The sequence below is a fragment of the Ammospiza caudacuta genome, chromosome 6 (assembly GCF_027887145.1).
Source record: "Ammospiza caudacuta isolate bAmmCau1 chromosome 6, bAmmCau1.pri, whole genome shotgun sequence".
Lineage (NCBI taxonomy): Eukaryota > Metazoa > Chordata > Aves > Passeriformes > Passerellidae > Ammospiza > Ammospiza caudacuta.
This window is the reverse complement of record NC_080598.1, coordinates 18,935,406-18,952,337: the sequence shown is the minus strand read 5'-3', so window position 1 is coordinate 18,952,337 and position 16,932 is coordinate 18,935,406. Positions and strand designations below refer to the sequence as shown.

General features: G+C 38.5%; 1 protein-coding gene across 1 annotated transcript in view; it reads left to right on the top strand.

The window, feature by feature from the left end:
* KCNQ1 (potassium voltage-gated channel subfamily Q member 1) overlaps positions 1 to 16,932 on the top strand; it is a 329,407-nt gene that overhangs the window by 70,820 nt on the left and 241,655 nt on the right. Inside the window, exons 3-6 of the mRNA XM_058806463.1 lie at positions 7,497 to 7,623; positions 9,343 to 9,421; positions 10,361 to 10,457; positions 10,999 to 11,139. Coding sequence (XP_058662446.1) covers positions 7,497 to 7,623; positions 9,343 to 9,421; positions 10,361 to 10,457; positions 10,999 to 11,139 — 444 coding nt within the window. The remainder of the gene's footprint in view (positions 1 to 7,496; positions 7,624 to 9,342; positions 9,422 to 10,360; positions 10,458 to 10,998; positions 11,140 to 16,932) is intronic.

Here is a 16,932-nt window from a genome sequence, read left to right as displayed (position 1 = left end):
ACATTCGCTTTTAGCTGTACAAAGTGGAACTACTGCAAGTTAAGCTAGGCAGATCATGGCCAAATTCTTCCTTTTGTTTCACTCTGCTTACAGATAAGAGATGCTATGCAATATTTATTTTCTCTTAGAATGGAGTAGTGTTGTAAGATGATAGTCTAAGGGTATAAAGGAAATATTCTTTGCTGGGAGTCACAGTGGCTTTTATTGCCCTGTACTTTGTGGCTGGAAAACAACAGGCATACAGTCTCTTCCTGAGGTCCCTCAGTGAATTCCATGTTGGCTCTGGAGCAAAGGCAAGACTTATGAGCTGCTTGGTGTAGGGCATGGTGGGTATGAAGTAGCTTTTTTAAAAAGGAGTGAGAAAGGTTGTTTAATAAAAAAGCATGCAACAAGATACTTGACAGGATGAAAATGCTCAGATCAAGGAAAGTAGCCACTGTGTAAATAGTGTTATTATGACAGTTCTCTGTAACACACAAATACAGACTTGCTTGGCTTACACTGATTTTTTAAAATAGTCTGTAGCAGTTCCTTCTACTTGTATTAGCATATTGTATGTACTGATGAATGAGTTTACGTATTTGTGAACTGTGTTCATGTGTGCTTCATCTGAAGTGTAGGTGAATAGTTCCTTTGAATTCAGTAAGATATAAAATTAAGCATATGCTGCACTGGGTAGAAACCAGAGCATTTTTCAAAGAGAGGGTCCTGAATGAATTCCTTCTAGAGACTTTTATGAAGCCCTGAATAAGAGGTTCATGAAACAAACAGAAAGGAATAGGGATTTTTAATAATTTTTGTATCAGGGTTAGCGCGTTGACACTTCCTCTCTCTTGCCAACTACTTTGGGTTTGAAGTCTACTTCTAGAGCATACTTTGTGATGGGGGAGAGCTGCACATTAAAACGAGTTCTATAAAATGAACGTGCAAGCCCAGCTTAATTCACGTCTGCAAATTCCTGGTGGATATCATCGGCAGCCATATTCAAAAGCTAAAGACAACTGCATTATGAAGAGACCTGTGCAGGAGTGACGGTGTGCAAAGCTGCTGTAAGGCATCCATGCCTTCACGTGCAGAGTTACACCACTGACATCTGAGGCCTTTTGGGGCTGGTGGAAAAATTCCAACTCCCAGCATTTGGGTTTGGTGAAAACTCTAGTGAGAAGAGAGCAAAGGAAATCAGCAAAAGGATTTTTAAATACACCTAAAGGAGTTAGGTGCCTGACTTCTTTTGAAATTCAAAAGGATTTGGTTGCTTGGAGCCTTTGGAAAAAATTCAACCCAAAATTGCAGGCCTGAAGTATTGTTTAATGGTCCCAGTGCTATTGTTCTGTGCTCTCAGCACTGATTAAGGGAAAATAAAAAAGCTTCATCACAATCAACTGTTCTTGCTCTGTCTCCTGGTAAGCATCCCTTTTTTTCAGGACATGAACAGTAATGGAAACATTATGTCATCTTAATTTAAAACATAATAAGGGAGCTTTAATGATGTCCAGTAACTTGGGATTAATATGGGCCTCTGAAGGAGGTGATATAATGTTTTTGGTTTTCTGTAGCCTCTTTAATCATTTGGTGCCCAATTTGCCAGATAAAGAATTTTAGCAAATGAAAAACCAGTCTTTTGAAAGAAAGAAACAACCAAGGGTGTTGGCTTTAAACATTTTTTAAAAATGTAGCATTATTTGTTTTCCTCTGAAAAGATGTAATTTACAAGCTCTTTGGAAGTGAGGAGGTTAAGTATGGGGGAGAAAAATCTCCAGTCCTAAGTAGGGGTTTTGAGACTTGCTGTTGCTCAGTAAGTGTTTACATATACGAGAAACCACTTGTATTTCTATTTTTGATCTTTGTACTTGGACAAGTTGGGATTTTTACTTTATTGAGTCTTTGTGTGCTTGCCTAGGCCATCTGATTTTGCTGTTCTGTGTATCTTAGAAAGCACAGTACAGCTTTCAGGAAAAAAAATCCTGCCTTTCTCAATAGAACAAAGAGGGGCCTCTCTGTACAAAGTGGGTGAGATTAGAAGAAACAGTTGCCTTTGCTGCTGTTAATTTGCATGCCCTGCTCAGGCTGTACAGAAGTGCTGTCTGAAGCGTTTTGCAAGCCCTGGTGTGTCAGGTGAACAGTGTGCTGAGGAGTGGGCTCCAGGTCTCTGAATTATCATACAGTCTGTAGCGTTTGGGTTTTGTGTAAATGCAACCTGTTGCCACAAAGAGGATCAGAGGGCTGCAGCACCTCTCCTGTGAACACAAGTCTGGGAGCTGGGATTGTTCAGCATGGAGAAGAAAGCTCTGGGAAGACCTTAGAGCACCTTCCAGTACATAAAGGGACTACAAGAAACCTGGAGAGGACTTTTTACAATAGGATGGGACAAAGGGGAATGGCTTCAAACTGAGAGGTGCAGGTTTAGATCAGCTATTAGGAATAAATTCTTTACTGTGGGGGTGATGAGGCACTGGAACAGTTTACCCAGAGGAGTTGTGGGTTCTCCATCCCTGGAAGTGTTCAAGGCCTGGCTGGATGGGGCTTTGAGCAACCTGGTCTAGTGGAAAGTTCTTCCCCCATGGCAGGGGGATTGGAGCTGGGTAATCTTTAAGGTTCATTATGAGAGACATGCTCCTGCCTTTTTTTTTTTGACTTTTGAGGAGTAGAGAGATGCTGTATCCCTGCTTGTTAAGATGCTTAGCCTGGTTGTTGTCCAATCCAGCTACACAGCCCTTGACTGATGGCAAGTGTCCCGTTTGTCACTTTACTTCAGCAGATCTGTTGTCCCCTCTCTTGGCTCCTGCTTGTCATGACTGCTGAAAAAAGCTTGTGGCAGGGTCCTTGCTCCACTACTGCTGCCTGAGACTGTGAGGAGGTTCCACTTCTCTGTAGCAGCAATATTCCATTGTCTTGGCTAAAAAATAGCTTTCAGTGCAAGTAGAGCCATAGGAATCTTACAGCTGAAGGAATGGTTGTTGGCATGCAATCTCTACATAAGCTGCATGAGGGATTATTTAATTGTTTAAAGAAATCTGTGGGAACTTTATCATCCTTGAAGCCAGATTTGATAGAATTGTGGGAATAATGTGATTTATCTCTCCTATGAGGGTAATGTAGTAGAGCTTGTGATATTGCAGATACGGGTAAAAATTGTATTCCCAGTGAAATGTTGAGATGGGAGGAAATTCTTCAGTACAAGAAATGTGTACTTGTGAGTCTCAAAGCTGTCCCCCTCACCAATGCCTCTTGTCTTCCTGTGCCTGTCATCTTTCCTTTCTCTTAGCGCAGACACCTCCATGGGAGATGCAATAAGCTGTATGCACTCTTCAGTTTTGGGTGTTCTGTAGCCAATCAGAATAACATAATGGTACACTTTGCCTCCTTCCTCTTAAAGCATGTGTTTTACCTCTCTTACATTTATGGAGTGCATTGAAAAAAGTCTAGGGACCAAGTAAAGAGATTTTTGTTTGTAATAGATTTCAGTTGACCTTGTCTAGCCCTCCCACATCAAATGGAATTTAATTGCCTGAATGTGATGCTCTGTGACCAGTTATAGTTTTGAGGTCTACAGGCAGAGCCTTAGGCAATATGTTCTCTATACAGATGCATTCATAGCCTCCAGAGACAATTTCTGTATCTGTTAAATAGCTGTTGTTGTGGTGTCATGATTTTTTTTGTGTTTTTTCCTCTCAAGTTATTAATCTAATAGCTTAAAAACATTTCTTTCAGTTAAGTTTTAGGGCCCTGTGATTTCTTTTGGAGTTGCTACTGTACTTTATTTCACAGTGTAGGTATTGGATGTCTCCCATCCAAGGTTTGTAGCTCTTTCAGAACAGTGGGGATTGAGAAGTAAAGGAAGGGCTTTTCCAGATGCATTTATTAGCAAAACACCCTGGGAACTCTGGAGGTGTGGACTGTACTAGCAGATAGCATGGGTATATTTGTCAGGCAACTGTGTTTGTATTGATCCTGCTCAAGTTCCTTCATTGGATGGTGAGAGCTGTACTGTAACCAGATGATTAAATTATGCCATGTTTTACTTGGCTGTGCTGGGATTATGTGGCTGAGAAGTCATGAATATGGCACAGGGCATACCTGGGCTGAACAGGAGGGAGGGCAGGAGTGAGGATACCATGTAGAAATCAATAATTAAAGGAAGAAAAAGTATTTTCTCTTGACACAGCCCCTGTATGCCCATAGTGTGCATGTATGTGTCTGTCACATCTTAGAGGGCTCCTTATACCATGTAAATTTTTAATCTCAGTGTTGCATTTCTTTTTTCACCCTGTAGAAAGATTTCTGTTAAGTTACATTGGGTTGAATGGGTCCTTGCACAGTGTGTAGTGTTTGTGTGTATGTACTTTTAACCAAGAAAACTCCTCTACTGAGCTTTAATTCCCATACTCACCTGTGTTTTTCAGGCAGTTATTGTCTTCTAGTGCGTGTAAATGTCATGTTAAGTTGGTAATCAGAAGAATAAAGGGAATGTTTTGGTAGCTCAGAGGAACATAACTAATGTACTTTTTTTATTGTCTGCAAGTTTCTGGCCACTAATATAAGAGCCCACAGACAGAAATTCATCAGCCTGCCCCACCCCCAGGAGACTACTTATTAGATTTATGCAACACAAGATATTAAAAACACTTTTGTCTGTCACAGAGCCACGGGCAGGGGAGGGGGAATTTGCCAGTTGCTAATGGATACCTGGCGGTTTTGTGTATGACCATGAAGAACAGCTTGTGCACTTTCACCCCCGATGTTCCCTGAATAACTTGGGTCTCATTTAGGTCAATAAGCCTTTATCAAAACGTCAGGAGTGAAAAATGTGTCTTGGTGTAAGCCGACTGGTCGTTCCCCGCAGTCAGTGGAGTCTGTGGGACAATCAGTGTTCCCTGAGCTTGTCTGCATGTCACGCAAAGGGCTGGGTGACAGTAACCATTGAGTGCGTGTCTGTCCCATTGTCTTTGGGACAGCCCCCATTTGCATACTTGCCGGTGTGCCTGTTAGCCAATGAACCATGCAGGGCTTTAGGAAGCACGGGCACAGCTCCCATGCAAATTCCCTGCGTGGGGAACGCTCGCTCCTTTGCAGCACAATCCGCGCTTTCTCTTCCTGCCTTCCTCCTGTAAAACTGAAGCTGTGATCCTGGCAGTCCGCAGGGCTGTTTGTGGGTCCATTGTGCTAAAACGTTACCTTTTTCTCTGGCTTTTTCTTTCCTTGCTAAGGTAACCTTTTTCCCTTCTTTTGCTTTTGGCAATTGCTTTTGGGGATATCTGAATGGTATTATCTGTGCGATCACACATGATGTGAAGCCTTATATATATCCTTATATACCCTTATATATCCCTTCCTACCCTTCCTCAGATGAGCTATTTTGAATGAAGGACAGCTTTTGCTTCCCGTGTGGTTGGAATTGTCTTTTGCAAAGGGAATTTCCTCCATGGTAGTAGTGATGAAGGGAAATGTACTAGTCCTCTGCAAAAGGGAGAGCACTTGAATATTAGGGTATATTGACCAGGTCTGTGAAAGGAATACAGTCACCTGATCAGAGAAGGTGCTCTGATTTCTGTGACAATTCCACAGGACCTCATGTCAAGCAGAGCTTATAATTCTCCCATTCAATTTTGGTTCGTAAGTGACATTAGACTGGACAAAGGGAGACTTTCATTGCGTTTGAAGCTTGTCATAAGACACAAGGTTTCCTTAAAGCATCTGGTGCAGCTGCTGTTTCTTTCAATTTATGATGTTCATTATGCCTTTAACTTATTGAAAAACATTTAACAATAATTCAATTTTAAAGTAAAAAAAAAAAAAAAAGATGGAGGGTTCTGGTGGATCCTTTCAGAAGGAAGGAAGGAATCTTCTTTCAGAAGGAAGCTGTAGAAGAGATTCTTGGCTGGATTGAAGAGCCTGTTCATTACCACCAATGCTTTTGATAGTTCTATTATATCTTAAAAACCTACCTTGAATACAAGTGTCTATAAACAATTGTGATGTTCTACTGCATCTGACATCTTGCATAGGTTATGACACATCAAAATTAAGGGAAAGAGCCCTGGCTCATGTTCTACCAGCTTGGCTAGAAATGTCATTAAGTTGAACTTAGACAATTTCTTGCCCTAAGATGAGCAGGTTTTTTATGCCATCCAGTTTTTTTAGAGCCACAAAAATATTATAGCAATGTCAACTGATGCCTAACCTTTTCCCCATTATTTTTACTGTGTACAGCCATATTATTTTGCTCAGTATTCAGGGCAATGTCCCATGCATTTTTGAAGGTGATAATGTCTCCCATTCATCTTGACTAAACTAGGGCTGTGTCCTGGCTATTTCAGTCAATTAAGAAAATAATCATAAGTACCATCTTGAGTCCTGTTTGCCAATTTGTTATGCAAAACAGCAGTGAACCCTGCAGACATGTGAGAGGGGTGGATAGAATGTTCAACAGCACATTGTGTTCTCTGCAGTTGCTCTTTATGTGGAATCACGCTTTGAAACAAGGGCTCATTCTCTTAATCTGCACTAACCTGTGTAACTGTGACATGTTGAGACTGGTTTCTCAGCTGCACTCTTACTTAATGCCATGTGTTGTGTGTTTTCAATGACAAGCCACTCTTACCATTTCAATAAGTAGATTTTGTTGTTGGCTCTGATGGAAAATGTGACCATTTATTAATTGAGTTGGCCAATAAGGGAGGATAGTAGCTCCCTGATATACACGGAAACCATGCTGGGTATGCCATGCTTATCTAGTCTGTGGAAAGCCCAAGGTTTATCTGCACATTGATGATGTTCCAAATAGGACCTAACTGTACCTCCGTCCAATCAACAACAATATCAGGTGTCTTTGACATCTGTCACCTTGGAGGCATTCCCAAAGTCATACCTGAGTATAGGTGAGTAGTTTATAAGTAGCTTGGTACCGGCAGTGCTGCAGGACTAGATCTCTGTTTCTGCTGAAGTCGCCAGATGCTGACACAAGGATGGGAAAGGTGTGTTAGAGAGCTCACTTTGTCTTCAGTGTACCTGGAGACTGACCTATTGGTGATGGATACTAGAAACATTTTTCAATCCATGTGAGCTTAAAGGGACACTGAAAAAGTATAAATTAGGGGGAAGTTAAGCTGATCTGGTAGATGGTACATGAAGCACACCTCTTCTAGAAATGCAATAAACTAGCAAAATGCTCATCTTCTAAATACAGACTCCGCTTGTTTGCTTTGGCTCAGTCAGGAAATCTTTTGTTTGAATTAGACCAAGTGAATTGCACAGAATGGTTTTCAGTTTTAGTACAAGTAGACAAGCCAAACTGCATGCAATCAAAGTGTTTCATTTTGCTCCTAATATTTTCTTCCTCTATTCTTACAGGTGTTTCTATTTTATTTCAGATCATTTTTGCTATAGTTGATAAATAATTTTGCATTTTATTTATTGCTTTCTAATACATTCTGAAAAGAGATGAAAGACATATATGGAGTAGAAAATTAACTTTGTTCCCCGTGTGTTTCTTGTAGGAAATTGTATTAGTGGTGTTCTTTGGAACAGAGTATGTGGTTCGGCTATGGTCAGCAGGATGCCGCAGTAAATACGTGGGAGTGTGGGGAAGGCTTCGTTTCGCTAGGAAGCCCATTTCCATCATTGGTGAGTATGCAAAGCTTGCAAAGTCAACGTAAACAGTTAGTAAAACTTGCCCTGAAGGCTTTTAGAAGTTGAACTTGTGTAGCACTTGAAGCCAAGTTAGAGCAGGAGCTCTTGTCATTAGTGTGAATGTAGATCTGAATTTCCTTTCAGGAACTCATGGCACTGTCATTTGAGAACAAATGTAGCTTGGTTTGTATTTTCAGAAATGATCTTAAGCTTTGCCAGGAATAAGTCTTGGCTGTAGTCCTGTCTACTGTGACCTGAGGATCCCAGATACTGTACAAGAGCCCCAAATATATTTTTTCAAAGATACTGAACAGCCTTTTTTTCTCCCTTTAGCAGCCATTTGACTAGCTTATTATGAGTTTATTTTGCACTCTAATTGAGCTGTGTGTCACACATTGGCGTGCAATAGATGCACTGCAGTTGCTTTGTGTATCAGTTGAATTAAAGTTTTCAGTGATGCATTTGGAGCTGGACACCTCAATTCCATTGGGATTCAATTGGCTTCCTAAAATGACTTTAGGGTTCCTGGAAATTACATCCAAATATTCCATACATGTCACTAATCATTGTTTTTTTTAGAATGCTTGTCATTAATTTTAACAGTTTCACCAAAAGAAACATAATTCAAAATCAATCTGTATTTTCTTGGCCAGCATTGATAAAACAGTGTAAAGACCTTTTCCCTGAACTTAAGTACTTGAAATCTATATGGACTAAATAAATTAATCAGGCATTGGAAGAGGAGTATTGTTGTGGAAGAATAGTAATTCTTGTTCTGTGACATTTTCCACTACTCAGAAACATTATATATTGTTGAGTACAGGACATAGGTTTCCATAAACTATCTACAGTTTTTCCGAATGTAAATTACAAAATTTTGTACCTGGGTATTTTTACAATTACAAAATTTATTTTGCTCCTCTGTGCATCCATCCATCCATCCATATATATGTGTGTGTATATGTATATGTGTAAATAGCAACTGCATCTCAGGTGTGACTGCAGCTATAAAAAGACTTTGCATCTTTTCCCTCTGGCCACAATCCATTTCTCTCAAGTGCTAGAACACTAAGCATTCTGAAACATCATCCAAATTAGATCAGTTTGGAAAGCAAAATGTAGTTCTGCTGTCCCAGATATGGATCAAGAATTATTTAATTCTCCAAAATAGAGAGTTCCTTTCCAAAATTTACTAGGCCTGAGGCATGTAGATTTAGAGTACAGTACTGACTGACTTAAACTAAATTAGACTCATACCCTAATTTCAATTTTCTCTCCCTTTTAGGCCTGGACAGATGAAATGATAGTAAGGCAATTTTCTTATATATGAAATTAACCTTAAAATCTCTGTCAATTAAAATCCTGTCTAAGCACAGAAGAGAAAATAAGAATTGGAGAAGAGAGAATAGATGGAAACTGCTGAAATTCCTCCTGGCTTAAAGCTAGTAAGAATTCCAGGCTGCTTGACAGTAACTTCTCATTCCTCTAGACTATGGCCAGCTTTGACCCATCTTAGTACAACCTTTCCATGATATTACACGGTGGAATTTTTTTATATGCCACAATTGAGATCTCTTGATATATAAACAAAGATATTAAGTAGGAGTGACTGTTCAACTTGTTAAAGTGATACGGTCTTTGGTTCTAGTAGTCTTGTAGAAGTATTGCAAGATGCTGGTAATTAATTTTCTTCTATTGACTTTTGTTTTCCAGATTTAATTGTAGTTGTTGCTTCGATGATAGTTCTTTGTGTGGGCTCTAAAGGTCAAGTCTTTGCTACCTCTGCTATCAGGTAATTATATGCAATATAAGCAAGTGGTGCTATCTGACCAAGGTGGCGTTTCTTGTTTTGTTTTAACTTAGCCCCTGTTTCAATTCTTGCAGGAGAAAATGAGTCACTGCCCAGTGTGATGTAATAGAGCAGATCACTGATTGTGTATTGCTGATCCCATGAAGTGTAGGGGAGATAAAATTTTGTTGTATCACTTTTGTGGTTAGTGGGAAGCTAACCCACAGAGAAACTCATTCTCCTTCCCCCTTTCCCCAGCTAGGTGGGTTCTACCCAAATCCTGGTTTAGTTTCTTAGCTTAGTTTTATACCAATTCTTTGATGCTTCATATCTCTGACATCTTCAAGATGCTTCTTTATAAAACGTCTGTGATTGTGAATTCCTGATGGACTGAATCCACCTTGTGCTCAGGAAGGTCACACCCCTTGGTTTTCTTGGATGAATGGGTAGCTGTGGGCTTTGCTATTCACACTAGCTGCAGCCATGCTCCAGGATTGCAGTGACTCCCATAAAAAGAATATTTTAAAATATTACTGGACTGTGTGGTTCAAATTGCCTATGAAATTCCTCAAAGATAAGGAAATCAGATCTTCATTTAGCTGGTTCCATATCTTGTTTTTTCATCGTGGTGAACATGTCAAATATGAGTTGATGAATGATTTCCAGAGTGTTTACAGTTTGTGTCCAAAATTCCTGAATCCTTGAGTTATCCTTACTAGCCATGTCTACAAAGGTCAGTTCTTCCCTTGGACAATATCCCCAGATGGTCTTCATAACAAGAGGAAAGATGAGTGAGTGGGTTGAAAAGACACAGGCTACTGAATCTAACATAAAATACTCTGTGTCTCTTAAAACTGTGCTTTGGAAGCCAGAGTTCCTTTTTCCACCTGTGTTTCTTCTTGTGTGTTTGGCCTGTCAATTAATTTGAAAATGGTGTTGCAGGGGCATCCGATTCCTGCAGATCTTACGGATGCTGCACGTTGACCGTCAGGGCGGTACCTGGAGGCTGCTGGGGTCAGTGGTGTTCATACACAGACAGGTGAGTTTGGGCACTCTGATGAGGAATGGCACAGCTGATGCCAAAGCTTTGCTATTCAGAACAGCCTACATTCAGCCCTGCTGCTGGTATCACTTATGTTTAGTGTGGAGGCAGATAGTAGTTTATTTTAACCAAGTGTGGTTGTTCTGCCTTATGTTCACTGCCACTTCGGCAAATTTTGACTTGTAGTTGGACTCAACCACTGAAAATGAGACTTCTGAAAGTTAGTTCTAATATTTCCTAAAATGTATTTAAATTCCAGAGTTATTTTGAATCTGACACTGTTTGAAAAAGTTACCCAACTACTTTTTGGTGGCCGGAAGGTTAACAAGTCCTGTGTGATGAGGTCATTTTGACTCTTTGTTGTCTATGGATCTCGGTGGATTTTTTGTCAATTTGCATAGCTAATACTCAGTGTCAATATTTTTTAATTGCTGAAATTGCATTTTTCTCTTCCAGTTGTCTTTTATAACCCACCAGTGTTATGAAATTTAGGTGTCTCAATGAAATCATAATGCCGTTATTTTGATTCTCTTTGCAGGAACTGATAACTACACTCTACATTGGATTTCTAGGCCTGATTTTTTCCTCTTATTTTGTGTACCTGGCTGAGAAAGATGCTGTAAATGATTCTGGAGAAACGGAGTTTGGCAGCTATGCAGACGCCCTGTGGTGGGGAGTAGTAAGTATAGCAATTTCACATGTTAACACTGTCCAGTGTGGAGTAAAATTCAAGCAATCATGGAGTAAGAGCAGCACTTTGAAACAGCTTCTTACTGCTTCGATACACTTTCATGGAATTTGTAATTCCGTGACACTACAAAAATACTATAGAAGATCAGTAATATTACGTGGTGTTTGCAGTCTCATGTGATCTAAAGTGATCACATTACATTAAAAAAGTGTAGACACACATGTTCTATTTCTTTATCCTGTCTTTCCTGCTGGTACAGTGATTATTTCTTGCTGCCTTTGTCATGGTAGTGTTCAACTGTCTAAGATGCTAAGTGTCTTGCTAACTCAGGGCTAGTTTTTTTGAGAAGGCTGTGTTGTTTTGGTTTTCTTTGCCCATCTTTTTGTTGAGTTGGGATTTTTTCCTTAAAACAGTTACCTGTGTTTTGCAGTTTGACCTGTGATTGTAATTCCCAGTTTATTCAGAATGGACTAATTCTGGAGCAAGAAGCTTTTAAGGTAGATAGGATATCCAGGGACAGGACTCTTCTTAGGTGGTTATATTGCTTTGGGAGCCCCTTAGTGTCTTTACACAGCATTTCTCTGTGCTATATTGTAACCGTCTCATTTAGAGATTTCTCAGCTAAGTTGCTGCCACAACTTCAGTGTAAATGTATCTTTAGTTCTGGTAGTGAAATTCTCCTTTATTGGTATTAGTAGTGACAGTGTCTCTTTGTTTATTATATTAACTTACTGGTGTGGCAGCTCTATTCTGGGATTATATTTTCATAAACATTTTAATTTTGTTGCTTCTGCTAGTTACTATTCCCTCTATCGTTCTCACAGGATATACAAATACTAGGTTGGCAATTTTGTTCTGGGATTTCCCATCTGTAATTGTTCTCATTTCTGTGATTGTTCTTATTTCTGTTTCCTATTGCAGTTCAAAGAAAGGTAGTTTTTGGAAGCTGTTTTTCCTTGTCATTAGCATTCAAGCAATGGCATTTTTTAATCTGCTTTTATTCTATTAGATTAATCAAACAAACAGTCATCAGTAAGTGCTACAGATCTTTAAAATGCATAGACATCACTGATAACATACTTGCACTTTCAAAATGTGCTGATCTTCTAGAGCTTTTTCTTTGCTGCTTAAAATCAAAAGGCATTGCTTCTCTTTTTTTTGTTAAAAATAATGCTAACTAATAAGTCTTCTGTATAGGCCTGAAAGCACTAACACCTCCATTTCAATAATAAAATACATATACGTATTCAAGAACATATATTTAGAAATATTTTTGATAAACGTCTGCATGTGTGTGCTCATATAGTCTTCTCTTTTCAAACCATCACTTGCTGTTTGAGGAAGGAAAGAGCCATTGATGAGCAAATCCACTGCAGGTCTGCTGGTGCTGAAATGCATATGTAGCCCTTTTTGAATACAACAGGTTTTGTTTTGTTGTGTTGTTTTGCTGCTATGATCTGCTGTAGATTTCTTTCTTCTTGCTGTCTGCCATGGTTAAATACAGGCTTTCTTAGGAGCAGAAGACTTACTGTGTAGCACAAGAAAGTGGCTTTCTGTCAAGTAGCTTTTTTCAGTGCTTTCATGTCATTATGGCATTTTTATTTTCCACTACATTGGTCAGATGACTCAGTAATTAACAGTGGCAGATGTAGCTGCATTTAAAAGCACATGCTGTCATTGGCGTTGCCATTAAAAACTGAGTGTGTGACAGACCAGATTGGCTTTCTGAAAATACAGTAAAACCTCCCATAGAAGCAACACGATCTGTCAGGATATTGAAATATTCTCCTTTCAGGGAATTATTGTTCAGTTAATGGGTGTGCCAGTTATTTTGTCTTCCTAATTACAAAAAACTTATTTCATCAATACATTTAATTATGGTCATATTTTTCTCTGTTATAGCTTCTATTGTGTTGCAGTGTGCCACATGAAGTGTGAGACTGCATTCAATGAACACATAATGTAATTTCTTTAATATTAAAAGTAGAATTAGGTGTCCATGTTCTGCTCTAACACACTTCTACTAACTGCTAAGAAGATTTAGCAGAACAAAACTGAGAGGTATTCAGGTCTATCCATTTCTGATTTCTTGGTACTATAATATTCTTCATTCTTTCTGCTAGGGAAAAAACCCATAAAATTTAGGAAAACAGGAAATACCCATTTTCCAAGAGGAAACTAGGACAGAGAATTTCGCCCACGGAAGCTGTGGATGTCCCATCCGTCTAAGTGTTCAAGGCCAGGTTGGATGGGGCTCTGAGCAACCTGGTCTAGTGTGAGGTGTCCCTGCCCATCTCAGGGGGTTGGAACTTGGTGGTCTTTAAAGTTTCTTCCAACCCAAACCATTCTATAATTCAACAAATAGCTGGGAAGTCACAAGGATTCTTCCTAATAGAGGTCTCAAACTCGTACAAAAACCTTCTCAAGTGTTAGACCATGAAAGCTTTGGTTATGCTTAGCCAGAATTTTCCAAATTGCTTGAACACCACAAATGAGAATGCTTCAAAAAGCCCTTGACAGTGTTTTCACACCCCTTGTCTCACTGTCTAGACTGTGCATTTTTGTTATCTCAGTCTGTGTGTGCACTGCTAAGTTCTTTGGGCAGCAGTAACAGAATATGCAATATAGCTGAGGTAAACCATATAAAAGGTCTGTGTTACCACAACTAAACCTAAGTGTGCATCTGGAGTTGGGTACTTTCATATTGCTGTGCTTGGCTGACTGTAGGCACACCCTTAGGGTGCATAACTTGTAATTAAATGTTCCTCATTGTCATTGTTTTTACTTATAAATCTACATTGCTTTTCCATTTTCATATGTAAATTGGCCTCCTGGGCTTTATTTGAATTTCCTTGACAACTACAGACTGTAGCTATTTGCCCTGTCAGTTATGGGCTTGAAGAAACCTAAAGAGTTTGAACAGCATAAAGAGTTGTCTGTATTATTCCTCCTTTAGAATGCAGTGCAAGCTGTATAAATTCTGCCACTAGCAGGATATCTGTACATCCTTCAAAAACAGGTTTAGTTTTAGCAAGTAAAATAAATGTAATGTGGTGCATCTTTCAGTTCTCCAGTGCCAATATTCAAAATAACTCTGCATATACTGTCTGTCATGTCCAGACTGACAATTTTAAAGACCTTATATTAAATTTAAGGCAAATAAAACCAGGAAAACATTAAAAATAAAATTTAAAAAGCAGGTACTTAAAAAAATAGGATAAATGTTCTCATCGAGTCTGTCAGAGATGACCACCTTCAGAAAGCATTACCTGCTCACTGTCTCTGGGGGTTTTGTGGGTCTTAGCATTTGCTTGTGGCTTGTTGTGGTGTTGTTTTTTTGTCCCCGTCTCTCTTTGAGCATTCATTTCAATCCTATCTCACAGCAACAGAGAGGAGCTCTGTTTTTGATATCCACTGAATAAACACACAATTTCCAACCTTCACTTTGGCACAAACATGCCTCAGAAGAACTGTGCTAACAGTCTCTTTGATCATGAACACTATTTCCAAAAGCAATTATTGAATATACCCATGCATGGATATTTCTCTGTGCCTTTTGCTTTGAATTGAAGCAAGCAGTTTTTTGTAAATAACAGCTCTACTTGAGCATTTATGGTTCCTTTATTTATTACAGTTTAGAAGATATACTTTTTCACTAAGGACCAAATTCCACAGAACATTTACAAGTTTATTTATTTTTAAGCATACGCAAAATTAGTATGCTTATTTTTAAGCATACTAAACAATGTCCTGTTTAGTAAAGCCCATGTGTGTGTGCTAAATGTAAATTGAAAATCAAAGTTGAGGGAAAACTTTGCTGAAATGTTGAAGGAAATTCCACTCAAAACTGCACATGCATAAAACTTTTGCTAAATTAAAAGTAATCTGACTTAAATTATAAAATAGTTGGACATACATTTCAAAAATAGCTTCATGAAAAATTATCTCACAGATCTTGTGTTACTCAGAACCCTTTTCTCCACTCTTCTCAATTAAAAAGGCTGTAGAGAACTGTACACTGACTTCAAGGTTTGACAGAAGGGAAGATGTCATTTTTAGTTTCTATGTAATTTTCTGTGTGGGACCAACATCTGTATACACCTGTGACATCCTTTTTTTAAAAAAAATTTCTGCTGTTGGGGATTATGTGTTTGGATTTTTTCTGGGTGATTTGTTTAGTTTAGCAATTGTTGGAGCAGGGGTTGAAAGATGAAGATATTTTCAATTGCTTTTTGCAATTGAAAGGCATCCCTTCCTTTTGCAGCTGCCTTCTCATCTCTGAGCTTTAACTCCATGAGTGCTTCCAACTACATTTTGTTCTCATACAAGGAACTCTTATGGGGTAGATGTGAGGAAACCTTTTAAAATTGTTACTTGCAAAGTACAAATGTAGATATTGTTACAAGTGAAGATTCTTGCATTTTAGAGCTGTTTGCTATCCAAATTTTCCAAGGTACACAGCAAGGATTTCATGGGCAGAACATCCTTACTTAACTGATTGGTTTCCTGTGCTCACTTTAGTCTGGTATAGCCTAAAATAAAATCCTTTCCCTACTACATAGTGCTGATGAAAATTACTATTTCTTATTTCTGGGTGGGTTTTTGCTTCATATTCCCCCCTTCAGACTTTTGATTCATATGTAATGGGAACAACATTAGTCTTAATGCCTGAATCGCTGGTGATGTTCATCTGATCAAAGTTCTAAAACAGTCAGTGGATGAATATGATTTTGTTCCTAATTAAAGCAATTGTTTTACAGGCTTTTCAATGAAATTCAATGTGTGAGATCTTGTATCAATTTAATTTCATTATGCCAACACGTTTAATATGGTAGAGTAGAAGTTGAGTCAGTATTTCCATTATAATGTCCTCTTTTACAACTGTAAAATTAGTATTGTGCTCTTTAGGGAGTTTTAATCCAGCTGTAAAAAATGACTTAGGGCAGAAACTTGGTGTGTAATATTTCAACAGCATGTATTTTGAGGAAAAAAGAAAATGCAATTTCAGAATACAATGCATTTGTAGATGGTTTAGAGTTATGAGGGCAGAAGAAAAGTTAACTTCAGACTTTAATTTGCAACCCAATTTCCAAAACTTTTTTTTTTTAAAAAAGCCTGCTAGACAACCGTCACAGGAAATACTTTTTTTGTGTTACTGATGGTTCATATAAGCCAATTCAGAAGGAAGGGGCAGGGATGTGGTAGGAAAGGGGAGATAAATACTTAGATGTATATGAATTCTTCTTCAGTTATACTTTGGTGAGCTCAGAAGCACCTATTTCTTTTCACATTTCTAGTTAATGTGTGTATTTCAGCATGATTTTAGTACTGTAAAACAAAATAGTTGATAACATTTTTTGCTTACAAGGATTTATAATTTTTTTCAAAAACAGAAGCATAAACCATTATTTTCTCTCATAATCTTCTCTGTAAGAAGGCATTGGAGACTGTAAATTTTCCCATAACTATGTTTTCTTTTTTTATTCCATATTTTTGAAAGTGAAATTGTAATTAGACTTTAGGATTTTCTTTTTGAGCCACCCTCCTATGTAGGTAAGGAGATAACATCACGCTTCCTTCCCTCATCAGGTCCTGAATGTGGTATAATTTTAATAACAATTTCAGGAATACAGACAAAGGTGCTTGGGTAGTTAACTAGCCCTTACAATGCTTCTGTGGGGTATGAAACAGTTTTGGAAGAAGGCCACGTTTTGAATACTTGTATTAAAAATTAAAATCTAAAACTTGTATTAAAAACTAAAAACACATGAGTGTTTGAGT